At 49.5% G+C, this 26,709-nt stretch overlaps 7 protein-coding genes across 7 annotated transcripts; 4 read left to right on the top strand and 3 right to left on the bottom strand.

The window, feature by feature from the left end:
• Nucleotides 1–596: 596 nt before the first annotated feature.
• VE01_07086 (uncharacterized protein) lies at nucleotides 597–1,228 on the top strand (the record flags this gene model as incomplete). Its single annotated transcript, XM_018276522.1, has 2 exons — nucleotides 597–727; nucleotides 790–1,228. The coding sequence occupies 2 exons, from the start codon at nucleotides 597–599 to the stop codon at nucleotides 1,226–1,228; spliced, it is 570 nt and encodes a 189-aa protein (XP_018127803.1).
• Nucleotides 1,229–3,913: 2,685 nt separating this feature from the next.
• VE01_07085 (uncharacterized protein) lies at nucleotides 3,914–9,872 on the bottom strand. Its single transcript, XM_059463857.1, has 4 exons — nucleotides 9,435–9,872; nucleotides 9,089–9,184; nucleotides 8,688–9,037; nucleotides 3,914–8,630 (listed from the first exon to the last, which is right to left on the bottom strand). The coding sequence occupies exons 1-4, from the start codon at nucleotides 9,610–9,612 to the stop codon at nucleotides 4,884–4,886; spliced, it is 4,371 nt and encodes a 1,456-aa protein (XP_059319470.1). The 5' UTR covers nucleotides 9,613–9,872; the 3' UTR covers nucleotides 3,914–4,883.
• Nucleotides 9,873–10,014: 142 nt separating this feature from the next.
• On the top strand, nucleotides 10,015–16,180 carry VE01_07084 (uncharacterized protein). Its single transcript, XM_018276520.2, has 6 exons — nucleotides 10,015–10,791; nucleotides 10,845–10,989; nucleotides 11,040–11,297; nucleotides 11,357–11,937; nucleotides 12,157–12,198; nucleotides 12,246–16,180. The coding sequence occupies exons 1-6, from the start codon at nucleotides 10,749–10,751 to the stop codon at nucleotides 15,887–15,889; spliced, it is 4,713 nt and encodes a 1,570-aa protein (XP_018127802.1). The 5' UTR covers nucleotides 10,015–10,748; the 3' UTR covers nucleotides 15,890–16,180.
• Nucleotides 16,181–17,171: 991 nt separating this feature from the next.
• VE01_07082 (uncharacterized protein) lies at nucleotides 17,172–20,285 on the bottom strand. The gene is made up of 3 exons (XM_018276518.2): nucleotides 20,029–20,285; nucleotides 19,114–19,978; nucleotides 17,172–19,061 (listed from the first exon to the last, which is right to left on the bottom strand). Exons 2-3 carry the CDS (start codon nucleotides 19,846–19,848, stop codon nucleotides 18,249–18,251), a joined length of 1,548 nt encoding a protein of 515 aa, XP_018127806.2. The 5' UTR covers nucleotides 19,849–19,978; nucleotides 20,029–20,285; the 3' UTR covers nucleotides 17,172–18,248.
• Nucleotides 17,408–18,028, top strand: VE01_07083 (uncharacterized protein; the record flags this gene model as incomplete). The annotated part of the gene is made up of 1 exon (XM_018276519.1): nucleotides 17,408–18,028. The coding sequence occupies one exon, from the start codon at nucleotides 17,408–17,410 to the stop codon at nucleotides 18,026–18,028; it is 621 nt and encodes a 206-aa protein (XP_018127811.1).
• Nucleotides 20,286–20,999: 714 nt separating the features above from the next.
• VE01_07081 (uncharacterized protein) lies at nucleotides 21,000–23,585 on the bottom strand. The gene is made up of 8 exons (XM_059463856.1): nucleotides 23,019–23,585; nucleotides 22,905–22,963; nucleotides 22,775–22,845; nucleotides 22,425–22,716; nucleotides 22,302–22,373; nucleotides 21,527–22,252; nucleotides 21,372–21,476; nucleotides 21,000–21,312 (listed from the first exon to the last, which is right to left on the bottom strand). Exons 1-8 carry the CDS (start codon nucleotides 23,140–23,142, stop codon nucleotides 21,064–21,066), a joined length of 1,698 nt encoding a protein of 565 aa, XP_059319472.1. The 5' UTR covers nucleotides 23,143–23,585; the 3' UTR covers nucleotides 21,000–21,063.
• Nucleotides 23,586–23,635: 50 nt separating this feature from the next.
• On the top strand, nucleotides 23,636–26,070 carry VE01_07080 (uncharacterized protein). Its single transcript, XM_018276516.2, has 4 exons — nucleotides 23,636–24,526; nucleotides 24,598–24,892; nucleotides 24,944–25,633; nucleotides 25,693–26,070. The coding sequence occupies exons 1-4, from the start codon at nucleotides 24,242–24,244 to the stop codon at nucleotides 26,049–26,051; spliced, it is 1,629 nt and encodes a 542-aa protein (XP_018127805.1). The 5' UTR covers nucleotides 23,636–24,241; the 3' UTR covers nucleotides 26,052–26,070.
• The last annotated feature ends 639 nt before the right edge of the window (nucleotides 26,071–26,709 follow it).

Genomic DNA, 26,709 nt, shown 5'->3' with positions numbered 1-26,709 from the left:
GGTTCCCCAAGGGATATATTCCCATGTCGAAATCTAAGTCTGGCCGCAGAGCTGAGGCCCTCCCGTGACACTTTCGTCCGAACTACCCGCATTGCAGATAGCTGGCACTTGGCTGGACTGGTGCTCCACTATGGATCCCATCGACTCATTTTAGCATCTCCGGACGGACTGTTGAGTCCATGAAAAGCAGCATTACATGCAGTGATCCCCGTCATGCATACTCCATGCATACCATATTCCATACCTTCCCCCACTGCTGGTGCTGCTGCCTTATGGCAAGAATAGGCCAAGGCCGCCACAAGCCTGCAGTCCTTAGTCGGTCGGCGAGTATAAGGCAGTCATGCTCCCTCGCAGATGGTGACTCTTTTTGGCCTGCCTTCTACCGTCATCTAGATTTCCATTCCGTCGTGCCTGTTCGTCGTCGTTGTTCTTATATTTCTTGCCTTGCGTTCCTTTTGTCCTTGGTCATCCAGAACCATTACCAGTATAATTGCTCTTGAGAAACATCATCGAGCTTCAAAACCCTCGCTCAATTCTCATCGTCGCCTGATATTCTCAAACCACAAAACCTCAAACCCACTCTCACACCCGTCACCATGTGTTACCGTCTCGTCGAGCGCTACTCCGTCTGCCGCTGTGTCTACTACGAGCACAGCATCGACATGTGCGCCGCCGCCAACCAGCAAGGCCACCGCATACAAGAGAAGACCATTCTCGTCGGCTACCTGTGCGGGCACCACTCCGACCAAGACACGCACCAGTCGAGCAGCTCCCCCACCGGCTTCCCAGACTCTGGCTACGCCAGCCGCGACTCCCACCACCGCTCGCCGCGTCACCACCGCAGATGATGGGTCCTGTCTTCCGTAGCCGGCGCGGCCGCCTGGCGCTCCTCCCCCCTCGCGCTGTTCGAGCTCAAAGCCTGGGCCGTCTACCTCTTCTCCTTCCGTCGTCGACACTCCAGCGTGCCGCCCTCGGGCCTGACGCGCTTGTTTGCCCCGCACCACGTGCCGGCTTCTATGCCGTAGTCATGAGTGTTGCTGGCGTGTCGACGGTGGGGTGGATGGTACGATGGATGGCCTATTTCTTTGCTGCCCGAGTTCTCCTTTCAGAAGTCCTATTATGGATGGCGCCGCCGCCAGGTTCGCCGACTACAGAAGACATACATGGAATGTTACGCATCGAGACGAAACACGTTAGAGACGAAACGCAAAACAACGCGCATGAGTAGTTACTACTATGAGTACTACTACATGGGGCCTACTAGTGCCCACGACCACGACCACGACCTATGATATCTGATCACGCGTCACGACTGTTCTTTCTTCAGTTCACTACTACGGACCCACGCAACATAGTGGCAGGGGAGGATGGCGTTCTGGATTTTATCCCCCTCGCTTCTTCCTCCTGTCTGCTTCTCGCATGTGGTCCTCACATTTTTTTTTATATCCCTTTTTCATGTGCGCTCATGTCTTGATGACTCTGTTACGGATGGATGTATAACCCCTACTCTTCCAGGGGAAGACGGGGCTGGGAATTATGGGCATACGCGGCGTCATTTGTTTTCTTCGGTTCATCGTCTGCACTTCTTTTTAAAGACTTCTGACTCACGTTACTCATGTTTATTTTCTACCCCCATTCCACACGAGACGCTTTCCGGCCGTTTCCTCGTCATTTTGTTCTTCTATTTTTTGGTTGTTTTTACACCCGTCAGCGATTTTGATTTTTGCCAGGAGCGAGCGAGAGAGAGCTATCATGCCATAATGTTTTTTGTTTTATTTTGTTCCCATCACACAGCACACCTCCTCACATCTCAAGCCTCCGCGAGGCCTCAACGATTGGAAAAAAACACACACACACACACCGTCTTGCGCGAGCAAAAAAAGAGAAGAGGCAACTGCGTTGCCCAAATCCTGTATTGTTACTGTTACTGTTTAATTTCCCCCGCGTGGCTCAGGAAGCTTCGTTTCTTTTTAGATAGATCACGCGCGTGTGCACTGCCGTGGCTCTCCCGTTCGGATTGACTCCGTACGAGGGCATGGCACGGTTGGCTCCCACATGGCTCGCTGGGGCGTGCGTGGGGGGGAGTTAGCATGGTGGATGGGTGTTGGGGTGTGGAGGAGGAAGGTTGGGGTTGGGAATGCATGCTTGGTTTTTCCCTGGTGGGGAGACTGGGTTTTCCTTGCGCTTTTGTTTGCGCTGCTGCTGCTGCTGCTGCGAGTCTGCGTCGTTGTTGCTGTTGTCGTCGCCTTTCGATCTCTCTGTCCCTTTCCCTCGCTCGGTCGGGGGACCGGGGGGGTCTGTTACTGCTAGCGGTATCTGACTCCTAGGCGCACAGGATGGCTTGATGCCTTCCTGTGCGCCCTGACAGAAGAAGGGGGGCGATTAGCTTACTGAGTAGGCTGACAGCTGACAACATCGTCGCATGCATGCTTAGCCTGGCTGCTTTGTATATGTATGACTCACCGGCTCTGGATGGGGATTACTGGGACTCTGTCGTCACGAGCCATTCTTCTTGCATCGCGCACTTTGGGGGACTGACTGGTTTGGTTCTTTGAAGGGCGTGGGGCGGGGGATGCGGGGGATGGGGGACTTGATGGATCTCTGGGGTTGGTGGGGGAGTAGCTAGTAGGTGGTGGGTGAATGGAAGAAACTGTACAATCTCATCGATTATTCGTGTGTGCTTGGTGTTTGTGGCGCGTTTCTTCTACTGAGATGATTCCTGCTTCCCAACAGTAGTATAGTACTCGTAACGTCTTACGTAGGGCTGCCAAGTCCGACGGACTATGAGGACATGTCCATGAATTTTGGGAGGGGGGTTAGTCAGCACATAGACCCCCTTGCACTTTTGCGCAGGTTCGTCTGAAAGAGCTCGGCTGTGCGCTAGAATACCAGGATGTTCCGTTCCGGTGGCTTTGAACACCGCTGGACTGAGCGGCTTTGTACTTCTCTGAACCGGCCTAGACGGTAGCCTTGTACTTTGACCGCCCTCTTTGGACTTGCTTTTAGGTTTCGTACAGTACTATCTATATATACTGACTAGATCTGGACTAGCTTCGAAAGAGCCCCTAGCTCTAGTTCAGCAGTTATGCGCAAATCTGCGCTAAAGGGTCTGGATTTGCGCGAAACCGTGGCTTAGAAGCTGTAGGCGTATGATAATTGAATGATAATTCAATATAAACTAGTTTTTAATAGAATCTACGTAGATTCTAAACTGCCTCTAAGCTAGCTGCAAACTATCTAAGTTTGAACTGTGTTTGTACATAGTTCCGTGGTTATGCGCAACTCCGTGATAAAAGGTCTGGATTTGCGCTAAACCGCGGCTTAGAAGCTTCAGGCGCCTGATAATTGAATGATAATTGAATGATAATTGAATATAAACTAGTTCTAAATAGATTAAACTGTGTTTATAAACCCCTTCTCCCTTCTAGTTCCGCGGCTATGCGCATATTCATTAAGAAAGGGTCGAATCTGTGCTGAAACGGAATTGGGCTGCAACTGGTTGTAACTTGTCGAAATATAAGACGCCGTCGAACAGTATAGGGAAACTTATTCTCTATCTACCAATCTATCCATAAGCTGAGACGCTTTTCTGTCCCCCATCTAGATGTAGATACCTCACTATCTCCTCTATCTAGTGCTGAACCATCCTTTTCCTCATGACTATGCAATTTTATCCTGCTTTGCCCTTCCCTCTCTATCTTGCTCTCCTGTCTCATAACATAATAGATAGCGCGTAAGCACCTTCTATATCCATGCAGGCACACACCCACTCCACCACCACACCGCACCACATCTACGCCCAGATCTCCAAGAACTTGGCATCGAACTCCGCCTTCAGCTTCCTGAACGAGCGGTACACTTTCAGCAACCTCTCATACTCCTCATCATCCGTCCCCCTCTCCTCCCACTCCTCCTCCATCCTCTCCTCCTCCTGCAACTTATCCTCCGCCTCACCCCACTCCTCCGCAACACCCTTCTTCCCCTTCCTCGGCACCGCAGCTGGGCCTCCCGCTGCTGGAGCACCAGCACCGCCAATTCTGGCATCCTCCTGCCCCATCAACTCCTCCGCTTCCTTCTCATCTTGCTCATTCTCCGCAACGTCACCCATACCCATCACACCCAACATCTCATCATCCGCATCGCGTCCCGCGACCACAACACCAAGGTACACCGCGAGTGCAGCGCACACGGTGCCAAGGACGAGCGAGAAGTCGTTGAGCACGAACCACACGTCCTCGCGACGGATGCCGTTCGCGACCTCGAGCGCCTTGACGCTACCGTGCGCGAAGAAATCAAGCAGGTACGCGTTGAGCGGCTGGCGTGTCTCGGTCGGGTGAAGCGAGATGTGAGGGATCAGTGCGCTCTCAAGGAAGATACCAGCACGCGAGGAGGTGCATAGGTCGGAGATAGTGGGGAAAGCATCGCCGTGGCCCGAGAGGGCGACGAATGGCGAGCGAGCGGTGGTGGCTGGGAGGGAGGGGAGGAAGGAGAGGTCTGAAGCTGAGTCTGCGTCAAGGGAGTTGGCGGAGAACTGGGTGAGTGGGAGGGTCGTCTCGGCGCCCTTGACGTATTGTTCGGCGAAGGTCTTCACGTAGGTCGTGTAGATGGACAAGGTGTTCGCGTTGTGCGTCTCGAGTGTGGACAGGGCTGCCTTGGGCATTGGTGGAAGGTAGACCATCGAGGGAGACTTGTTGATCGCATCGGCCATTGCCTGGCTGTCGGTGACGCGCGCGGCGCGGCGGCCAAAGATGTGACTGAGGACGAGCATGAGCTCGTTGATCACGGCGTCGGGCTCAGTGTCAATGTTGGCACAGACGTTGGTGAAGTATCCCTCCTTGAGGAGTGCTGAGTTGTGTTAGCTTCATTCAACGGAAGTTTGTACATTACTTACCATGGAACGCCCAAGACGAGTTCTCGGTGAAGTACAGGTGCGTAACGGGGCCGGAGAAGTTCACAGGCTCGCCCTTCGGGCCAAGTAGCCCTTGACGGCGGAGGTACTCGATCGTGAAGCGGAGGTGGTAAAGCACTTGCTCTTTGAAGCTCTTTCCACCGAGATACAGCCTCGGCTGTGACAGAAGACCATTGATAGACTTCGTCGCGTAAGGCGAATGCTTCGACTCATTTAGCAGCGTGAACAATCGGAGCACTAGATCAGTAGTGATAGGGAAGTGTCCCGTGAGATCTGGCAGTCTCGAGCTCAGAAGATTGCATGCGCGGTCACGGTCGATGTTCTGGAAAACGACATTACCCAGGAGATCAAAACCACGACGACCCGCACGACCGGCAGCCTGCCTAAAGTTAAGAGCAGTCAAGTAGACAGAGTCGCCCGAGAAGACCACTGTGGAACAAGGCATATTGATACCCAAGCTCAGCTCGCCAGTCGCGATAATGACACGCAGGAAACCCTTGCGGAAGAGGATCTCGACGCACTGTCTGTACTTCTTGTTCATACCCGAGTGATGAACTCCGATACCGCGCTGGATGAGCTCGACGAGCTCTTCCTTGACGTGCTTCCATCTCAGCTGCTTGACGAAGCGGTCGATTTCCGACCGTTGGCATTTGCGCTTGTCGGCGAAGGAGTAGTCGTCCTGTGGCTCTTCGGGGTCGAAGAGATCCATTGCGCTAACCTCGCCACTGGCATCGTCGCGGGCTTGGTCTGCCTTTGACATTTTGTCCTCCTCATCGTTGGTCTTCTTCTTCGACACCTTTGGAGCCTTCTTTGCTGCCTTCTTCTCCTTCAACTCCTTCCACTCAGTCCACTTCTCAATCTTGCGCTTCCACTCTTTGCTCTCCTTAAACGCGTCCTCGGCAGTCTTGAGTTGGGTTAAGAGTGACAGGCCGATGTCTTCGCAAGCAGTACGGTCATAATTGAAGAAAATCGCCGGCAGGGCACCTCTCTGGTGCAATTGGTACAGAAGAGGCAATGTAGTCTGTCGAAGATCATTCCTGTCGATCTCCTTCTCGCCCTCGGCAATAGGAGCCAGTTCCGTCTTTGTGGGGGTCAGCTCCTGCACGAGGTTCTCGAACGGCGACTTCTCGTCATTCATCCACGAAAGAAGCAAGATTTTCAATTTCTTCTCCCACTTGAAGATATCAAATTTCTTGATGCACAGGGGGAGGGCCTTTGCAGGGTCGAGCTCGCTAGGGACCTTGTAGTTCTCGGTCTGCAGCTTGCACATAGCCTTCCACAGGATGAAGCAATCACGCGGCTCCAGTGCCAGATCGTCTGGCAAGCCACGGGACCTATACTGAAGACTCGCCACTGGGTGCAAGAACGATAAGCCATAAAGGCCATCCAATCCAAGGCCGCCCTTGGTTGATTTCGGCAGGCCATTAAACTCAAAGCCCTTCGGTGGCTGATACAAGAACTTTCTCAGATCAGAGTATCTCGTAGTGTGACGAATCATGCTGAGCTTGTTGCCCGACGACTTCTGCGTCTCCGCTAGCCAGTCGCTGAACTGCTCAGGGTTACCCACCGTTGCTGACAAGGCAATGATAGGGCAAGGGGCCAAGAGAAGCAGTTGCTCCCAGACAACGCCATCCTCTGCCGTTCCGATAGAGTGAATTTCATCGAAGATGATGCGACGAACCAACGGCGACCAAGTCTTTGCATTCGTTGGCGACAACAGCATGGTCTGCAGAATATGCGGCACCGTGACGAGAATTTGACATCCGATTGGGTTGTTAATGCGGTATTCTCTCGTGTGGATGGCCCAGATAGACTTTCCAGCCTGTGGGTACTTCTTGGAGAAGCGCCCCTGGATTTCAGCAGCGATCTGGTTGACCAACGCCTTCGTTGGCGCGACGTAGATCAGGATCCCGTCGTTGTCAGAGCGTAGAATGTTCTCCATGGCGTAGAAACTGATGAATGTTTTACCAGCCGACGTAGGTGCAACGACGAAGACGCTGTTGTCTGCGTCTAGCTCATCGAGGACCTTCCTTTGCCAGCCATCAGGCACGAAGCTCGAGACACGTGGATCGACTTTGGCGTCCAAGTCGCGGTCCATGTAGGGGCCGCAGTGGAGCAGCTGGAACTCCGTCTGGTTAAGGCTGATCTTCAATGGCTTGAGGTTACCGGGCAGCTTGAACTTGAATGAGAGTTTCCGGTCAGAAGCAATCGGCGGTGTGGATGTGATGGCATCGGTGATGCCTACGATAGTGGCAATTAACTCAGACTGCTGAACGATCTCCTTGGCCACTGGGGTCTTTGAGGTGGAAATTGCCCTGATCACGGTCCAGAGCAAAGCAACCACATGGTAACCCTCTGGCTTCTTGTCTGCCTTGCAGTACTTTGCCCACCAGTTCAAGAGGCATTGGCACAAATACATGTTGATATCCGCTTCGACGTGCACGGATCTGGCGGAGTCGAGACCGTCGCGGTACAGCTTGGCACGGTTGTAGCGTTCCTGCTCTCCGAGAATCTCATCATACACCTTCATCACTCCCTGCCAAGCCGAGAATGCCTTGTCGGACTCTGCATCTCCCTTCTTCTCTTTGTTGGCAGCAATGATCTGCTGTGCCTTGCTCAGGCCGCCAGCTCCACCCTTCTTACCACCCCCCTTCTTCGCAACCGGTCCAGAATCTTCCGAAGCTGGAGATGCCTTTCCGGATTTCGACGCCGCCTTAACCTCAGCAGGCTTTGACTTTTTAACGCCAACAGTGATAGTCTCTGGCTCCAGAACTCTGCCGTTTGAGCCCGTCAAACTCGCTGCGTAGGCGGTCATTTCGGCCATGTAGAATTGGTTCTTCCTCAGCGGGTTCTTCCACTTTGACACTTTCTCCTTCTCAATCGGCACGTGTTTTTTGGGGACAATAGGCTTGTGGGTTTGCCAGTATGAAGACTCGCGGTACAGTTTCATCGCTGACAATTTTGCAGATAGAGACGTATCGACATTAACGTGGATGGCGGAAAGGTGCTTATCGAAAACCGGCTCGGTCAAAGACAAAACGGTGCTATCCGCAGCATCAACCTCCTTTCCGTTGTTCTCGGCATCAGCATCCTTAATCTTGCGATCCTTAGGCGCCTTTCCAATGAGAGACTTCCCCGATAGGGAGAGGACTAGATCGAACACTGTGGACCAGTCTTCTGAAAGAGAAGGCGGGGGTCCCCCCTTCAAAGGACCAGTCAACAGAGCTTGAACAGTTGCTCTGAATAATCTGCCATCGATCATGTCGATGAGATCAGACTTGACCCCCAGCTTCTCCATGACGTTTACAAACGCATCGTTATCCGCAATTTCCGTCACAACTTCCGAGAAGAGCTCCAGAAAGTTGTCGATCTTTTGGTCAAACTCATCTTCGAATCGGATCAGAGGAAATCGCCTCTGCTCGAGAGAAAGACGCTTTAAGATCACAAGGTGCAGCATATACGCCGAGGCAAGGAAGTTGTACTCCTGCGTTTGCTGGAGAATAACCGATGCACCAACAGCTCCCACAACCCAACTTCCCGGTGTGTCATCCTCTACCTCCGATGCCAGCTCGTTGAGGGTGCTGGGATCCTCCAACCATTTCCCGATGTCGAAAGTATTCCTGGAAGCATTGCCACCATCCATATCTTTATGTGCGGCCGCCACTTCTTCGCCGAAGTCCACTTGCTCGTTGACTTCTGCCTCTAGGACCATAGTAATAATCTAAACAGCTCGTCAGCTTATTTCACAGTACAGTCTCGGCCCAGTGCAACAACATACCTTGCTATCCCGAATCTCATTCTGATTAATCAGCGCCACATTCAGGTTGCGCGCATTGAACGACGCCAGGATGCCTCGCAGCAGCACCTTCGCAGTCTTCTCTCTCGCGCCCTCCTGCACCTCTTTGCCCTCGGTCGGTAGCGATCCATCATGCGCCATGACGAAGTATACTGGAGAGTGTGCAAGGAATGTGTTGAACTCATCGCTACCGAGGGATGGGAAGACATGCACTTCCACTCCACAGGTGTCGGGAAGATGCACTTCGAGATGCTGGATGAGCAGCGTGCGGGTGAGGAGGTAGCGCGAGCGCTGGGCGCTGGAGCCGGGGGGTATGCATAGTTCTTTGTGGTCTGGGTAGGGTTAGTATATATTGCGGGAGAGTTGGAGCTGAGGTATCTTACCTGCGAAGAAGGCAATGTGGAAATTGCAGTGTCGCTTGATGAGGTTATCGAGGAAGCGCTCGACAACAAATGCGGCATGTAGTAGTTGGAATCCACCTGTTCCTGTCAGCGAGTGGCCTTAAGAAGGTAGTAGCGCATATGCAGCATCGGTAAATCCCCATCTTCCATCGAGGCTCCAGGGCCATATCAAGCACCATGGATACCGCCCCAATAGCCCAATACACTTGTGCTTGGCCACCATCCACTCTTAGATCAACAACCCGACGGATCGACCGCGCGGGTTGCGTCTACTGAAGCTCCACCTCCATAAAGTGTGGTGGGGTCCTATATGCGCGGGGTAGCTTACCCTCAAAATCGATTCTCCCATCCTCAAAACAGGCGCGGAGCAACGAGTCTCCCTCGACGAGGAACAGCTCCTTTCCGGCATAGTCGCCGACGAGATCTAGAATCCGAGGTGTTCGCGCATCGTACCAGCTCAGGACCGACGTTGTCGGTGCATCTGCTGCTGGTGGGCTTCCAGCCATATTCGTGGAAGGCGGGGTGGGCAGTCAGGTGACCAAGGAACCCTGATGACGATGAGGTTCCTTGTAGATGGAAGCAAAGCTGTACAGTGAAGTTGGTGATGGAATGAGCGAAAGGGGTGAAAGAATGTAAAATCGTAATTAGCCTCTCGGAGGTCTTGTTTGTTCTCGTATTTCTGTTTTTTACAGCGGGTGATGTTTTGTTTTGTTTTGGGGGAATGAGGTTGTGCGGCTCTCCTGCACGCGAAATCCACAACCATGATTTTTATCGACTGATTCAACTTATCAGCGGGGTCGTTCTGCCTTATCCAGAAAGGTGGGGCGGGAGCAAAGCTATGCTGCACGTGACATGCTGTCATGATGAGCTAGATGCAACTTTTAGCTCTCAACCACCTTCAATCATCGATTAAAAGCGAGTTATATATATAAACATATATATATATCAGTCTATGGTGGTTCTTTCCCCTTCAATCACTATTGGGAATATCATGAGAGTACCATCGGTCTTGAAATGTAACCCAGGGTTGCTCGATTGTCTCTTGTCGCCGGGTAAGAATAGTTGGAAACAACGATGAAACATAAGGCATAGGACGAGTACTGCTTTATATTTTCTTTCGTGGCAATATACTCTATTATTGTATACCACTATACATATGTTATCTGCTTCCAAAGTCAGATGAGTTGGAAACAACGAGGAGCGCTATGTACTGCGCGATGCGAGTTCTTCTCTGTTTATTTTTGGTACATACACATGTTTTATTTTGAATCCAAGGTATGCATAGGCTTGGCTACAGCCAATGCTTCCAACCACTACCCAGACAAGGCTGTGCCGATGATGGGGAGCCTTTTTATTGGAATTATGCCACGGGACATGTCCTGCGAATTGTGACTGGGCAGCATTTCCCGAAATACGCGCCCAAACGCCTCAACCCTCCATCAGCTCCCCATTAGTGTCGCAGCCTTGCCTGAGTGGTGGCTGGAAGCGTTTTCGTTCGCCTTCAGTCACTTGCATACTTATTTATTTCGTCAACATTATTTCCTATGAAGCCGCTGATCTAGACTTCTATATAAATCTCGTTGGAAAGCTTACCCGCTGTCGTTCCTGCTGGCCACGGCGGGTGGCTGTCAAAGTATAGGAAATGGCCGACGATAGTGAAAGGCCCATTCGAGCCCTTAGCCTCGGTATGTAGCCTCATATTCCATACTCCAATGCGTTGTCTAATATGAGCATGTAGATGGAGGCGGGGTGAGAGGGCTATCAGCTATCCTCATTCTAGATCATATCATGCGAAATATCAATACCCAGCGGAAAGCCGATGGAAAGGACCCGCAGGAACCATGGGAGTACTTCGATTTGATGGGAGGCACAAGTACTGGCGGGTATGCAATGTGTCTATATTACGAAGCCGCGTGTTAACTGTATTTTGCAGTATTATTGCGATCATGCTCGGAAGACTGCGAATGACTATCCCGGAATGCATCAAAGCTTACACGGAGCTTTCGAAAGCCATTTTCACACCGAGACATTCCCGTGCGAGTCCTGTTAGAGGAGTGGAATACCTGAACGGTGACGGGAAGTTTGATTCGCTAGTCCTAGAGAGAGAAATAAAAAACCAGATCCGGAAATCAAAAGTTGCGAAAAACGATGACCAGATCTTACTCCAAGATCCAGAATCGCCCTGCAAAGTGTATGTTACAAGCGAGAATAATTCTGCCACTTTGTCAATCACTAATGGCTCATCTACAGTTGCGTATTTGCACTTCGCGAGAGCAATAGTAAGCTTGCCATCCTTAGAACCTACGATTACCTTCACGCAAGTCAAACGCTCTTCGACGAATGCAAAGTGTGGGAGGCGTGCAGAGCAACCTCAGCAGCGCCAACCTTCTTTGACCCGGTACAGATTGGGCCGTACAAACAGAGCTTCATCGACGGGGGATTAGGGTACAACAATCCGATTTTCAAGGTCTACGATGAGGCTCAAAATATCTGGCCGGATCGAACGGTCGTTGCTACGAGCATTGGAACCGGTGAAGTTCCAGGCACCGCTTTTGGTGGCAACTTGAAAAAGATTGCAGAGAGCATCACGAAAATCGTGACAGGGTGCGACGTTGTTGCTGACGATTTTTACAATGCAAACAAAGTTATGGTTGCTGAAGAACGATATTGTCGATTAAGCGTCACGCACGGATTAGGCAATATTGGACTGGAGGAGCACAAGCATATCGGAGAGATCGTTGACCAAACACAAGAGTATTTGAGTAGAGGGGAACCTCAGGCAAAGCTTAAACAGTGTATTAAAGCTTTGCTGCAAGAACGCGTTAATAATGGTAATGATATATATCTCCTTAGTGGTCTCCAAACACCTGAAAGTACCGATTCCGTCCATGATCTACAGCGTCGATTCTTAGCCCTAAATTCTGAGGCTAAGTAGAACGTGGAGAGAGGGGTTTGCTAGATTCATTGGATTATATCAATATAAAATTCATATCCATGAACAGTTTCTTATGTCTTGACTTGGCCCGTCGCTAATTGTGTATACCGTTTAGATGCTCGGATATCGTCAGGGCAGAATGATTTCCGAAATGATGGTACAAGACACCTTCCTCTTAAATAACCGTTCTAACACCTTCTGCAGAATGCCTGGAATCGCTCCAATTCAAAGAGATGAACTTTCGAAAGGAGAATATTGTCAACGTTGATGACAATACCTGCGGCTGGTTGCTAGAAAATGAGAACTACGCCTGTTGGATTCAAAACACCGATGGTCTCCTATGGATCCAAGGAAAAGCAGGGGCGGGCAAGTCCACCCTGATGAAATACATTTATGAAAAAATCCAGATGCCTACGGTGAGCACGTCTAGTCTTAAATTGAGCTTCTTCTTTCACGCACGCGGAACCGAGTTACAGAAGACTCCGTTGGGAATGTTTAAGTCACTCTTGCTCCAGCTATACAAAGGTGATTCGACGGCTCGCACGGGGATTATCAAAGAGTTCAACAAGAACAGTGAGGATGGCATGGTCAATGTAAAGTGGGAATGGACCGAGAAAATGCTCGAAGAGTTATTCTCCAGCCTCATCTGTCAAATTTCACAGTCGAAGAAGGTTATCATTTTCATAGACGCCCTAGATGAAGCCGGGGAGGTGATCGCAAACGACCTAGCGACTTATCTCGCCAGCCTTTATGAGAAAGTGCAACACAACAATGGCATCGTTAAGATATGTTTCTCGAGTCGCCATTACCCGATCGTGTCTACGAGAGTTGCGGAAAATCAAAAAGTTATCGTTGAACACGAAAATGGGCGAGGTATACGATTGTTCATCCAAAGGGAATTTGAACAGAATTTACAAGACGATGGGCCGATCAAGTCTAAGGCGATGAGCCTTAAATTAGAAGACGACATTGCTGCAAAAGCAAATGGAGTCTTCCAATGGGTGTGCCTCGTGTTGCCAATCATATTTAAAGCGGATCGGGAGGCAGAACCTTTAGGTTCGATCCAAAATATACTTTATGATCTGCCTAAAGATCTCAATGATATGTATCGGTATATTCTCCAGGCTCTAATCAGCCAAAAGCAAAAGACGGGAGCACTGAAGCTATTTCGATGGGTATGCTTTGCAGCGAGACCGCTATCACTAGAGGAGATACGGCATGCCATGGCCGTTGTTGACAGCCTACCTCCACTTCAGCTATATCATCTCAAAGACTCCAGCGAATACGTGGAGTATAGAATGGAAACGCGGATTACAGCCTTATCTGGTGGCCTGATAGAAGTCAGAGAACACGATTCAGGCACAGTAGTTCAAGTCAATCATCAAACAGTTCGAGACTTTTTACTAGAGGAGGGATTCGAAATTCTCACAGGTTTAAAAACCCCCTCGGATACGGAGAAGAAAAAATTCGAAGGTTCATGCCACGACATACTTGCTAGATCATGCGTAAACTATCTTTGGACAAAAGACGTCCATCAACATTCAACAACTACAATCATCAAAAAATCTTCGAGCAAACGCACCTGGATTCAGTTACCTGCTTTAGAAACCCTCCCGCTACTACAGTACGCAATCGCCGCATACTTTTGGCATGCCTCAAAGGCTGAGCAGAATGGCCACTACCAGGAAACACTTCTTGATCAATTTGACTACAAGCATACCTATAGATTTCCCAAACGGGATATCGTAGAACAAGGTTTGTTTAGCCTGTGGTGCTCAGCAGGCAAGATATTCTGCCCAAGAGATTATTTGGGTGTGCTTCCTTCAGAAAGCTCTACGCTACTGCACATTGCATCTATGGCGAATATTCCGACCGCTGTGAGAAGTCTCCTTAAGAAAAAGGTGAAGGTATCTGAGAAGGACAACCTGGGACAACAAGCGATACATTACGCGGCTCGTGGAGGTGCGACAGAAGCGGCTGGGATATTGATTAAGTTTTCAAGCTCTGTGATCAATGCGAAGGACAACAACGCTTTAACACCATTGCAAATAGCATCCCGTCATTATAAAGCCGACGTTTTGCGTCTACTCATATCGAAAGGAGCGACGATAAAGTGCTTTGATAAGCAGAATTCAACGAAGTTGGGAAAGGTTCGTGGAAATGTGGAGAAGACTGTTAGTCTTCTACTTGAGGACGGAGCAAAATTCAACGCTCAATCACTACAAAGCGCAGCCGCGGATGGCAACCTCGAAGCAGTCCGATTGCTACTAGCTGAGGGCACCGATGTTAATGGTCTATCTGGGGAGTACGGATATGCGCTAGTAGCCGCAGCTCATAACGGCCACGAGGCTATGGCCTTGGGACTGTTAAAGAATGGCGCTGAAGTCAATGCTCATGGTGGAATATATGGCTGTGCACTAGTAGCCGCTGCTGAAAGTGGGGATGAGAAAATGGTCTACATATTATTGCAGGCGGGCGCAGAGGTTAACGCCAAAGGTGGTAAATATGCCGGCGCCTTAGAAGCGGCAGCCGCGATGGGCCATGCGAACATGGTCAAGATATTGTTAAAGAGAGGCGCCAATGTCAACACCCAGAAGGGAAAATATGGCGGCGCGCTAGCATCGGCTGCCTGTGCTGGCCACGCAGAAGTGGTTGAGATACTGGTAGAAGGTGGCGCCAATATCAACGCCCAGATAGGAACATATGACAATGCGTTGACGGCCGCTGTGAGCTGTGGTCATGAGGCGGTTGTTAAAATATTGTTAGAGAGAGGCGCCAAACCCGACGCCCTAAGTGGAGGGAAAACAAACCCCTTGGCAGTAGCAGCAATGGGAAATCAGTTCGATATCGCTCAAGCCCTACTCAATGCTAAGGCTAAATGTAAGCCGTTCTTAGCGGAGGTAAAGTTTTTTGGCAAATATGACCTACAAAGATCATTAGAATTGGTGTTACTACTAGCATCATTAGTGGGACGGCTCGATATCGTGGACGGAATCATTGCATTTAATGAACGAAATGATCACCCGCAGAGTGACTTGACAGCTATGAACTATTGGCTACTTAAGTATGGACGACTGAATGCAAATGCTTACTCGAAAATATTACAGTATAATGGCTATACAGCGTTACAACTTTCGGCCGCTGGTGGTCACCCCGAGGTAGCGGCTAGGTTGATCACTGCTGGGTCAGACGTGGATGACTTCTCTGATTTTCCCAGAGGACATTCGGCGCTTCAAGTAGCTGCAAAACATGGCCACCTCGAGGTTGTCAAAATCCTACTTACTGCTGGGGCAAACGTACGCAACATCCCCACTTTTTACGGCCAGGGTCTTTCGGCGCTCCAATTAGCAGCAAAACATGGCCACCTCGAGATTGTCAAAACCCTACTTATTGCCGGGGCAAACGTGGAAGCTGCTCTTGCTAAGCATAGCGAAACAGCGCTTCAAACAGCTGTACGACGTGGTCACCTTAAGATTGTAGCGTTGCTACTTGCTTCCAAGGCCAACCCGAACGCGACTCCTCATGGGGATCAAGGCCCCACGGCACTTGAAATAGCTGCTGAGAAGGGCAATCTTGAAGCGGTGGATATGTTGCTTAAAGCTGGGGCAGACGTGGATGCTCCTGGTTCGACTTACGGTCCCGGAGCAGCACTTCATGAAGCTGCGTGCCATGGTCACACTGATGTTATAGCAAGGTTGATTGCTGGTGGAGCAGACGTAAATCTTCGGGCTCCCGATGGATACAGAGCGATTTATAGGCTAGGCGCATGGGATATGGATACACTTGGGTGGTCGAGCTACCGCGACAAGCAGGAGCGAAATAAGTCCCTAGACCCTAGTATGACTTGAGAATATTCTCCTAGATCAGTTTTCTGGTTTCTAACACACGGGGTAATGCGTGATGGATGATAAGATATATTACGCATGGAGATCCCAGGGGACAGAGCAAGGAAAGCGCGCAGCATTGGAAAGGGCAGGGAAAGTGAATAGCATAGGAAAGAAGAAGGAATGAACATGACATAGGATAAAGTGAGAAGACCGCAGCACAGAGACGGAGCGCGGCACAGAAAACGGCCATGAAAGGGCAATATGAAATGGCCGTAGTCGGCAACAAAAGGGGGGGTCGGAAGTTAAAAAGGGGGGCGTGCTGTGGTCTCGAGTCCCGTCACCCCTATATTGTGCCATACTCAAAGAACAATCACATACGACCATAGACTCAAGAGAATTGGGCATCCCGTCCGCTCTGCCATACATAAGCTTGAGATCGGTGGATTAGTAGTTGGGTGGGTGACCACCAGCGAATACCCACTGTTGTATGTGTTTTTTTAGTCTCCCTAGTAAGTCCTTTTCGAAATTCGGACTTGGCCCCCTCTCGTGACAGGAACCCTCGAGCCGTGTTCGATCCCGGGGAAGTCCTTGCATTTTAGGAGGGAGCGAGGTATTTACGCATCTTGGTGTTGGGATGTTTGGGTTTTAAGGTATCTGGTTGCCGTACTTCTCACATTTTGTTGAGTGCATATGCATGTCGTCGGTGGTACTAAAACGGGAGAATTCGAGTTAACTATCACATCGGACCGAAGGCTGGGCATTCCACCCGTTCTGCCATGCACAAGCTCTGTCTCACAGAAGCTTGAAATTCCGTGGCTTGGTATTCTCAATCGTGCCGATAGGCTCAGGGTGGGATCAAGGTACAGCTCCCCGCCTCCTTAAGGCTGACTTCGGGGTGAAGCGACGGTAGGTTAAGCCGGGGGCTAAACTTTCTGTCATAGCGGCTTACGTGGACCCCCCCCCTGCCCAGAGGAAGATATATAGTTAAAAGCGGACACTTTAGAGGAATGCAGCGTATAGTTTTCGTGGATGGTAGGAGAGAATTTACGCATAGGTGCCACTTATGCCGAAAAGTTAGTGTTCCTGTCCTTATTAATGGCTAAATCCAGGCTTACACATATAAATCCTGCAGGATTTCTATCCTCGTATTCAGCTGTCGTTCCTTCAGTTACTGCATTCCTTCAATCCTACAGCTCCGAGTGAAGCAGTATTTTCTGTTGATCTATTTCATGGCGCTGAAGTCAGGAATACCCTCAGATTGATAGTAACCAATGGCTACCTACTAACCCTCATTTCTCGTTATGCTTCACAATTGGTATCATTTGTAAGGAAGGGTCGGTGATAAATAGAGCAGTCTTCTCAACTATATAAATCATTTGCTGCTCCTCTGTTTTATGACTTTTGATCTGTAGCTTCACAGATCTCTCTCGTCTTCCAAGCACTCAAAACTCAGTTTAGCGCCTTCGGCCTTTGTTCTCATAGACTCTACCTCTAAACTTACTCGTTTGCTTCTTCAACCAAGAACCATCCCTTCCCGAAATGCACGCAAAGACTCTCCTCGTCCTCAGCGGCCTCGCTGCCCTTGGCTCTGCCTTCACCCTCCCAGGCGATCTTGCCAACGGACTTTACGAAGTCTCCTACAACGAAGTTGGCGAAGAAGTTCACAGACTCGTTAAAACCGACTTTGAATCCACCTATGTTACACTGGACCACACTAAGCGGGGTGCCGTCGGCAACTCCAGACAAACCTGGTGTGGCTGCGCATTCCCCATGAACGCCGGGGACACCAACATCGCCAACCAGCGCATCGCCGACTACGCCTCCTCTTCGCCGCAGCTCGGTGCCGGCGCTGCGCGGTACGCTATCCAGAACTCCGCGGTTTCATTCATTTGCAACTTTTCAGCCGTGTCATCCATCACCGTTCCATCGAACCTCGTCAGCAACAACGCCGTCGATATCTCCTACAACTGCGGCAACTTCATTGCTGGGACTTCGAGAATGAGACCTTATGAGCACACCGATTATGGGTACATGAACTACTCTAGTGGCCTTAACTTCTGTGGGGCTGCCGAGTTCTCCAAGCAGGGAACTTGCCCTGATGCTACGGGAGGGAAGGTCCGACGTGTGGTGCGTGGTTCCAGTGAGGCTAGAAAGATCTGAGTGGCTAGGCAGCCACTAACAGCCACTAACAGCCACTAACAGCCACTTGCAGCCACGGGGGTTTCCATCCTATAGTACTTGATAGAAAGCTCTAGACAATAAATACACAATACTTCAAATATCAGACTAGACAATAAAGCATGCATTAAGTGTTAATATAGTCCTGTCATTCCACACTTGTAAATATTCTTACCGTTTGTCCATTGCCTAAACTGGCGTACTACTGAATAATGAAGTGCTCATTCTGCTGTCGCATTACTGTTGTGATGTAGAGTGGCTTGTAGTGATCACCGTCCCACAAAGCCTCGAGCACCCGCAGAACAGCCGTGATATTCTCCATGTTGAATCTCTTATACATCATCTTAAGATGTTTTCGTATACTATTGCGATGTAATTCGGAGCGAGCGCAGGAGCCAGCAATCGAAAGTGGCCAGCAGAGTGTAGTTGCAATTGGTGATTCCACAGGCAAACTCTCTAAGAGCGCCAGGAATTCCCGCACACCCTGCTCAAGTAAGTTGTTCAAGGTCATAGACCCAAGTTCGTCTCTATAGAACGATGTATGCAAAAGGAGAAGGAGAGCCTGTTGATATATCCTGCCACAAGCGACAAATGCCAGATCTCCAGCTTCAGGGGGATGCCAACTATTCACCTGTGCAAGCAACGAGTAATAGTTCACGATGAATTCAAAGGATTTGTTCGTAGAGTCCTCCTCTTCTCTACTGCTCTGGTGAGCAAAAGCTGAGACTGCCGGAAGAATACCAAATAGGTCGTTGGCGTAACCAAAGAACATTCCCCAGCTCTTACAGTCTGTAGTACCATCACCATATAGCAAAGAACAGTCTTCGATTATTAATTCATTCCACTCAGGTCCTAGCTGAGTATTGCTCAATATAGCGATGTATAGATAGAATTCAATGACGAAGCCTCGTAGTTCTACTTCAATCTTGGGTTGACGCTGTTGAAGCCAAGAGAGTAGAAAAGTTCGAGCAGCTTTGAGGTGTTGGGCGATGCTGATTACGTTTCCTCTAGTCGACTGCATCCACTCATCAGCTAACTTCTACTTTTGGTCGTAGGGCAGGACTCACCTCTACAAAACAAAGCACTAAAGTGGCCATAAGCAGTGGCAAAATTTCTTGCTCTCCATATGCAAATCTCGTAATCCCATGTTTGAGTCCTCTGACAGCTAGTCCATAGTGTGTCCAAGTGGCAGCCATAATATCAGAGGAGGGAGCGCCATTGGAATTATTGATGAAGTGAACACCACTAAGAGCTAGGATACATTGAAGGAGGAGCTCATGCGTTGCTGCAAATGGAATTAAGAGTGAAATGAAGGGGTTTTCACGACTTTGAGAGGCGCAAAGCAAATCCGCGGTTCGACTTTGATAGTGCTGAAGTAGGGTTCGGGAGGCCGGTCGAGTCATTGTGACTTGGAACACCTCGCTTGGTTTTAGAAGATTTGGGCTTGTTGATGATGAAGCTCGCTCAGGAGTGCTCTTGGAACTCCTAAATAATTGCTGTGCGGCGTTGTCTCCAGTGTCCGTCTTCCGTTGAAGATTGTGGCTGCAGTGGTCGAGAACTTCTAAGGCCTTCGCTGCGGGGAGCAGCTCCACTTTCAAATGGGTTCCAGGGGGTTTGCTACTCCGCCGGAGATCGCCCTTAGCTGACATGACAGATGGCCATGTACAGAGTAGGTAGTTCCGTTCGCAACCTCCACATCTTGGTTTGCGTTCATCACACTTTTTCTTGCGGAGCCTGCATACCGAGCATCCGGACTTTGCTCTCGAGAAGGTCGATGTTTTCAACAACGTTAAGGGGTTCATGATAAGCGCAGCTGAGCTGGGGCCCGATAATAATGTAAAGCAAAGAAAGAAACAGAGAGAGGAAATGGCACTTTCGATATCTAATGCATGTCCGATCCTTGATTGTTGAGGGCAGGTTAGCCGCTCTTATCTACTCGACTCAATTAGCGTGGGGCGGAAGAGTAGTCCTTTGATGCCCACCCATTATTTAATTAGTCAAGTATTTTTCGGGTGATAGGAAATATCTCTGGTCGAGCAAATGAAGGGTGGACGTTGGTAGTGTGGCGCGGCCAGGCCCAACACTAAGACCCGAGGCCCATGCGCTGATTCGAGTGGTCGCGCCACGACCAAATTTCCCCTCACGTTGAGAGCCACCATGAGTCTGGGAGTGGCATTTCGTTTAGTCAATACTTTTTAATGGGGCTTGTCGTCGTGCACCCATGCTAGAATCTCCGAATCGAGACTACATCGACTTTTATCAAAAAGGCTTGAAGGAGCATATCAGCGACGTGTCTGCGCTTCTCCCATATATATTTTGAGCACGTGAGCACTTAAGCACCTGCAGGCTGTTGGGGAAAAGAGGACGGGCACCGTGGGATACGGTGATATTTTGGCCCTAAAATGACGGCTTTTCTCAGTGTTACCGTCGGGCTCCCCAATTGGTGCTTGGTGTGAGCCGGGGTTGCCTCAGAACCCCGACGCACTGGGTTTTGAGCCCAAACCTGCCCGTCACCTGTGATTTGCCTCGTCCAATGCTGTTCCGCTGCTCAACACACCCGAATTCCAACACAACCGCCTTCGTTGGCACGTCATGTGCCGTTGAGAAATCAAGCGATACACCGGGAGCCACTGAACACTATCCCTACGCCGTCAACTGGTCAGGTAGGTCAACTATGGTCCACTTGAGTCGAAGCCGTTCCTTCATACCTCAGGATAACCCCGCGAGAGATTTTTTTGGAAATAACTGCTGATGCAAACTTCGAAAAGGTTAACTCGTAAGTTTGATGTAAGCTCGAAGCGCCGCTACTAACAGTCAAAATAATCCAAAACCAGTCACCTAAGGTTCAGTGGCATTCGGTATCCTATAGGACTGGGTTAGCCATGGGACATTTAAGTACCAGGCGAGCTTTTGTACTTGAGTATCGCATTATTTACACAAAAGTGTAACAGAACAGTAAATTATATTGCTAAAACTAGAACCCGAGGTACATGTCAACATCTTGATGCTTGGTCGCATTAGACTCCGCGGGGACTGAATTGCTTCTGGGCGTATCTGGCATATCTACTAGAGCAAGCAATGCGCACCCGCTTGCCATACAGCATCATGGGTATGAAGGTCAAACCAAATGTGAGCGACAACACTCCCATGATGACGAACATATTATAAGTGCCCATACCATTCATCCAAGGAGGGAGTACGAAGACGATGACCATGGCTATGGCGTTGCGAACAAAAGTTACTGCAACCAAGGCATCTCCGAGGATCTGGATTCAATTAGTTAGGAAGGAAGGTCTATGCATGTAGAACATTCGCAATAACTAACTTCTATGTGTGCATCTATTAGATAGCTGAGGTTCAAGTCCATGATGGCGGATATACCAAAAGCCATTATCCCTGAGCCTGTGGCAGGCAGGATCCAATGCACTCCCTAGAAACGGTCAGTCCCAGAAAATGCTCACATATTGATTGCTGGCATACCTTAGCAAGGGTGAGGCCATACATAAGCAGGCCGGCTGCCATTGCTAGAACTGGGATGATGTATAGTCGGAGGCGCATCTCTGGCTCATAAATGCCTCTGTTCCGTCTTGCTAGACGTACGATCGACCAATCATTGATTGGACCACCAAACACAGATCCAAAGAGGAAACCAATGAAAGGTGCAATATTGAGATTTCCAATCGCAATAGTATTAAAGTTGTAAGGCGGTAACGCAAAGAGACTAGCTTCAGTTGTTGCAAGAATGGCTAGCCAGGCAATTGCAGTACCGTATTGAAGACATGCAAATGCTACAATAGGGAACAATCCCATGACTTGAAAAGGCTGATATATGTGGCGGATAAAGCTTGCAAAAGACCCCGGGCTGTTCACGAACCACGGCAGTCGCTCTCTGTAGGATTTCAGAGGTATGTTCCTATTAATGTAGACGGAGGGATCTTCTAAGTGAGATATGGTGGGTATAGGGTCACCCACTGAAGTCTCTTTGTCGTTGGCTGCCTTCTCGTACAGGTTTGGTTCAGTGTGTACACTTGGGTTTGGTCCGTTGGCCTGGCAGATTCCAGTTATAGGTCCTATGTACTTCGTTTCTTCGTAGAAGAAAAGCATCAACACGTTCGCAACTCCAAAAAATATGCAGGGCCACCAGAATGACCACGTCCAACCTTGGGAGTTTGCCACGTAGCCAGATGCCACTGGCGCAAGATAGTTCTTGCCGATCGTTAGCATTCATGATCCAGCATGGAATCGTGATACATACCCCTATTGCTACGCAAAGAATGTAGATCCCGTTCATCGTACCTCGCTGATGCACAAAATACAAGTCTGCAATCTGATCCACCTGTTAGAGATACTACGACGACGATTCAGAAGGATCCCATACTGTAATTTGAACCAAAGCCTCGTTGACGGCGCTAGCAAGGCCAGATAGGAAAACAGAGAGGTACAGATCGGCTAAAGTAGTCATCTTCGCCTGCCATATGCATGACAATAACATAAGGAGAGTGGTGGTTAGATATACGGGTCGCCGGCCGTATTTGAGTGCCAACGGGACAAAAAAGACACAACCAACAGCCAATGCAGCTACGTTAGTAGCGTACCCATTGGTCAGAGCGACGGACGAAAACCCAAGGTCCTCATTGATGGGAGCCCATAGAGGCGTTTGGACAGTGATGCTATCGCCGATGAATCAGCTTTAACGATTGCTAATGCCCACTCCGCTTTGAGACCTACACTGCAAATCCGAGGAGCGTATAGAATAAAACAAGAGAGAAATTGATCGTCTTCCGAATTTTTGACCAGTTCTACTTCTGTTGATTAGCACGTGCTATAGTATGTGGGGTGTGGAGATTGGAGTCTGTACCAGAGGATCATTGGGATCTTCTGATGGCCGCGGCTGCAGAATGATCGGGGCGTCTTTAGCTAACGATGCAATCAGCGCCGTCCTGTCTAGAACTTCGTACCGAAGGCAACTCACCATGTGAAAGGAATACTGTTCCGGGAGACAGGCGCAAGTCATCGAGTGTTGATGCGTCGGCAACCTGTGTGGTTGTCTCTAAATCTTGGTTGGCGGCCATCTTGATGAACAAGAGCTTCAGCATCTACTCTTGCCACTTCTATTCAGGACCTATTCGCTGTTTTATATCAAATTACACTCTGGTAGGAGATATGGGTACACTGCTGGCTGATATGGGGAGATGAGCCTAAGATTTCGAGATTCGGCAGTTGGCTCGCCCATGGCTCTGCTTCGGGCAAGCGCATGGTTGACGACCTAGTATAGATACTCCCTGTCATCTGTGACCGAACTTTGAGAACAAAGATAGAAAGGAAATCTACTGGTCCTTGAGTATCTAACATCTGAGAGTACGTGAGATAGGAGCAGAAAACCTCGTTTCTTGCGTCCTCGACTTGCTAATCAAACCAAAGACATGGGAATGCGGGGAAATGTGCGCGATAAGAGCGGCTAACCTACAGTACATACGGTTCCGCTCTACGCTAATTAAGCTAGTAAGGGTAGGCCTTACTTAATACCAACCAAAGGTTGGTATTCGGGGGAATGGAGAACGTTCGAAGACGGGTGGCAGTTTTGGGAGGCAGTTTTGCCACCCGCGTTTCGAATGTTCTCCATTCCCCCGTAACCCCGGATATATTGTTGGTCCGGGTGGACCAATCCTACACTACAGGGTCCTCAACTTGAGAAGCTAATATCCCACTCAGTAACGCTCAGAGGCTTCCGTTCTTTAGACTTCACTGAAGCGCCTTTCGACCTTTTCCGACGGCTTTGTTGATGTGGGTCTCGGAGGCCGCTTTGAACGCTAATGAAATCTGACCTAGCCGCTCTTATCATTGACTCCTTGTAAGGTCAGTCGCAGTCCTCTCACACCCCAGGCGATCTCCCTCGCTCCACTTATCAATACTTCAACGTTTTAATGCGGGGGCGAGTCAGCCGCGCTTATCTCACAAACTCCTAGACTCTTAGGTACTGGGTCAAACATTATATAGTCCAATTCTGATAGGAGAGAACACAGCCTCATGACTCTAGAAGTGCGAGAAGCTAAAAGAGGGACTACGGACATAGTACTCTGGTTCCGACATAATTATGTGTCATTAAAGTAAACGATCACAAGTGTGTGTTATATCTGAGCCTTTTCGCTATTTTCTTTGAACTACAACGAGCTCCTGCAGACAGCAACTCTCAATATGGCTCAAACTCAAGAGCGACGACCATGGCAAGACATTGCTCAAGAGGAACAGAACAAAAGAGATGCAGCAATACCATCTGAATGGCGCCTCCAGAACCCCCCTGGTCCTGAAGTGAGGAATGTCATGCGTGTGCCGTATGAAAGCGGGATCATGACGGCGGAGGAGTTGGCATGGACAGAGAAAGATGCCACCGAGCTGCTACGACTGATTTCGGAAGGGAAGCTCAAAAGCTACGACTTGACATTGGCTTTTTGTAAACGTGCAGCTATTGCACAGCAGGTGGTACGTACCAATGGTTCTCGGCTTCCCGCAGCTATATCTACACAAGGGAAAAATCCTAACTCTAGATACAGCTCAATTGCATGACGCACATCTTCTTCGATGATGGCCTTCGGCAAGCGAAAGAGCTGGACGAAATATATGCTCATACTGGCAAAGTTGTCGGCCCTTGGCACGGATTGCCATTCTCGATCAAGGATCATTTTGATATCAAAGGCAAAGATACGTCTTCAGGATATGTTGCGTGGGTGGGGACGATCGCCGAAAAGGATGCTCCGATTGTCAAACTCCTGAGAGACGCCGGAGCAGTATTCTACTGCAAAACCAACAATCCGCAGACCTTGATGCAGCTTGAGACCGTATCAAACCGTAGGTGTGATGTATACATCCTCCCGTAGGTCTGGCTAACTGACCTTCTAGTGTTTGGCCGAACACTCAACCCACACAGCCGCAACCTCAGCCCTGGAGGCTCGAGTGGTGGAGAAGCAGCCCTCGTCGCGTTTCATGGGTCACCAATTGGGCTTGCTGCTGATGGTGGCGGTAGTATCCGTGCGCCGGCTGCCAACGTTGGACTCCATGGAATGAAAGCAACCTCCTGTCGGATTCCTTTGGCTGGTTCAAACTTCCCTATGAAGGGCTGTGAGGCTTTCCCGGAGGTTGTTGGCGTCATCTGCAAGACTACGCGTGACACGGAATATTTCATGCGGAACGTCCTTGACACTCAACCGTGGCGTAACCAACCGGATATGGTTCCTTTGCCTTGGAGAGGCGCTCCTACCCCAAAGAAAATCACAATAGGTTTCTTTGAGGATGATGGATTTGTCAGGCCACACCCACCAATCACAGCAGCGCTGAAAGCTATTGTGAAGAAGTTGCGGGAAAACCCATTGTTCGAACTTCGAGAATGGAAACCATATCAACATTCTAGAGGCTACAATGTCATTAGAAAGCTATACTTCCAGGATGGAGGTGCAGATAACCTTGAAGCCATGAAAGCCTCTGGAGAACCAATCCTGCCACTGGCAGCCCAGTCGATTATTGGTCCCCACACCAAATTAAGGACTATCTCGGAGAGTTGGGCTCTGAATGTGGAGCGGGAGGAATATCGCAGTAAGAACTTCCTCAAACTGCCGCTTGCCGCTTATGCCGAACTAATTTTCTGTGTGTAGCGGAATATCTCCAAGACTGGAATCAACATCCAGACATAGATTTTCTGCTATGTCCCGTCGGGCCTTGTGCTGCTTCTCGACATGATACCGCTCGTTACTGGGGGTATACTTGCGTGTTCAACTGTTTGGACTATCCAGCATACTCATTTCCAACCGGTTTGAAGTGCTCTCCCGAGTCGCACCCAAAGGATGAAATATATACTCCGAGGAACGACATGGATGCCTACAATTGGGCTAATTACGAGCCAAGTGAGTACATGGGTGCTCCCATCAATCTGCAACTAGTCGGAAAGAAGTGGAACTGTGAGAAAGTCATTAGGGCAGTTGATCTCATCCAAGCGTGTTTGGGCGTCGAGTAGCTATTGTATACACAAATAATTCTGCGAATTCGTCCTCCTCGAAACGATTGAAACATGCATGCTCTCCGTTCATCGAAGTCTTCTCGGCTACATGTGAATTTGAGATCTGTGGATTGATCCCCTCATGCTAAGAGTAAGTAAAACTTCTTGGGACTATCAGTGTCACAGTCTAAATGCGCTATATGGAGAAGATATGACCGAAATCTTGAAAAGCACAAAGCTTTCGCTCCTATCTTGGACCCTTGTACAATCGTGGCTGCATCAGCGTCATGTCAAGCTTGATGTAGAAGTATGAGGCTTCATCGTGGAGTTGTACCTCTATATCGCTATATTAAGCAGTACACAGTAGAACATGAGTGGAGTGAATTGACAATCGAAGACTTCTCTTCGCTATGTGGTGATGGTCCTGTAGACTGTAAGAGCTGGGTTATGTTCTTTGGTTACGCTAGCGACCTACTTAGTGTCCTTCCTCTAGTCTCAGCTTTTTCTCATTAGTCCACGAAGGAGGAGGAGGAATCTGCATCAATGTCAATTGAAACCATCATGACATATCATTCGCTGCTCGTACGAGTGCAAAGTTGGCGTGCCCCTGAGGCTGGAAACCTAGCATTTGTCTTTTGTGGGAGAGTATCACAGCTATTGCGCGGGTACCTTGAGG

This window comes from Pseudogymnoascus verrucosus, assembly GCF_001662655.1.
Source record: "Pseudogymnoascus verrucosus strain UAMH 10579 unplaced genomic scaffold scaffold_42, whole genome shotgun sequence".
NCBI classification, from domain to species: domain Eukaryota; kingdom Fungi; phylum Ascomycota; class Leotiomycetes; order Thelebolales; family Thelebolaceae; genus Pseudogymnoascus; species Pseudogymnoascus verrucosus.
Note: the sequence above shows the minus strand (reverse complement) of the source record. Positions and strands in the feature narration are given on the sequence as shown.

Excerpts from the sequence above, each read along its gene's own strand:
- VE01_07085 (XM_059463857.1), bottom strand. The coding sequence starts at position 9,612 with ATGGCTGGAAGCCCACCAGCAGCAGATGCACCGACAACGTCGGTCCTG. Across the intron at positions 9,185-9,434 it reads TGGGAGAATCGATTTTGAGG|GTGGATTCCAACTACTACAT; the intron begins GTAAGCTACCCC and ends TGACAGGAACAG. Across the intron at positions 9,038-9,088 it reads CCACATTGCCTTCTTCGCAG|ACCACAAAGAACTATGCATA; the intron begins GTAAGATACCTC and ends AACCCTACCCAG.
- VE01_07084 (XM_018276520.2), top strand. The coding sequence starts at position 10,749 with ATGGCCGACGATAGTGAAAGGCCCATTCGAGCCCTTAGCCTCG. Across the intron at positions 10,792-10,844 it reads CATTCGAGCCCTTAGCCTCG|ATGGAGGCGGGGTGAGAGGG; the intron begins GTATGTAGCCTC and ends ATGAGCATGTAG. Across the intron at positions 11,298-11,356 it reads CCAGAATCGCCCTGCAAAGT|TTGCGTATTTGCACTTCGCG; the intron begins GTATGTTACAAG and ends GCTCATCTACAG.
- VE01_07082 (XM_018276518.2), bottom strand. The coding sequence starts at position 19,848 with ATGAACCCCTTAACGTTGTTGAAAACATCGACCTTCTCGAGAGCAAAG. Across the intron at positions 19,062-19,113 it reads TAGTGCTTTGTTTTGTAGAG|TCGACTAGAGGAAACGTAAT; the intron begins GTGAGTCCTGCC and ends GAGTGGATGCAG.
- VE01_07081 (XM_059463856.1), bottom strand. The coding sequence starts at position 23,142 with ATGCTGAAGCTCTTGTTCATCAAGATGGCCGCCAACCAAGATTTAGAG. Across the intron at positions 21,477-21,526 it reads ATGGCCTCACCCTTGCTAAG|GGAGTGCATTGGATCCTGCC; the intron begins GTATGCCAGCAA and ends GACCGTTTCTAG. Across the intron at positions 21,313-21,371 it reads TAATAGATGCACACATAGAA|ATCCTCGGAGATGCCTTGGT; the intron begins GTTAGTTATTGC and ends AATTGAATCCAG.
- VE01_07080 (XM_018276516.2), top strand. The coding sequence starts at position 24,242 with ATGGCTCAAACTCAAGAGCGACGACCATGGCAAGACATTGCTCAAGAG. Across the intron at positions 24,527-24,597 it reads CAGCTATTGCACAGCAGGTG|CTCAATTGCATGACGCACAT; the intron begins GTACGTACCAAT and ends CTCTAGATACAG. Across the intron at positions 25,634-25,692 it reads GGAGCGGGAGGAATATCGCA|CGGAATATCTCCAAGACTGG; the intron begins GTAAGAACTTCC and ends TTCTGTGTGTAG.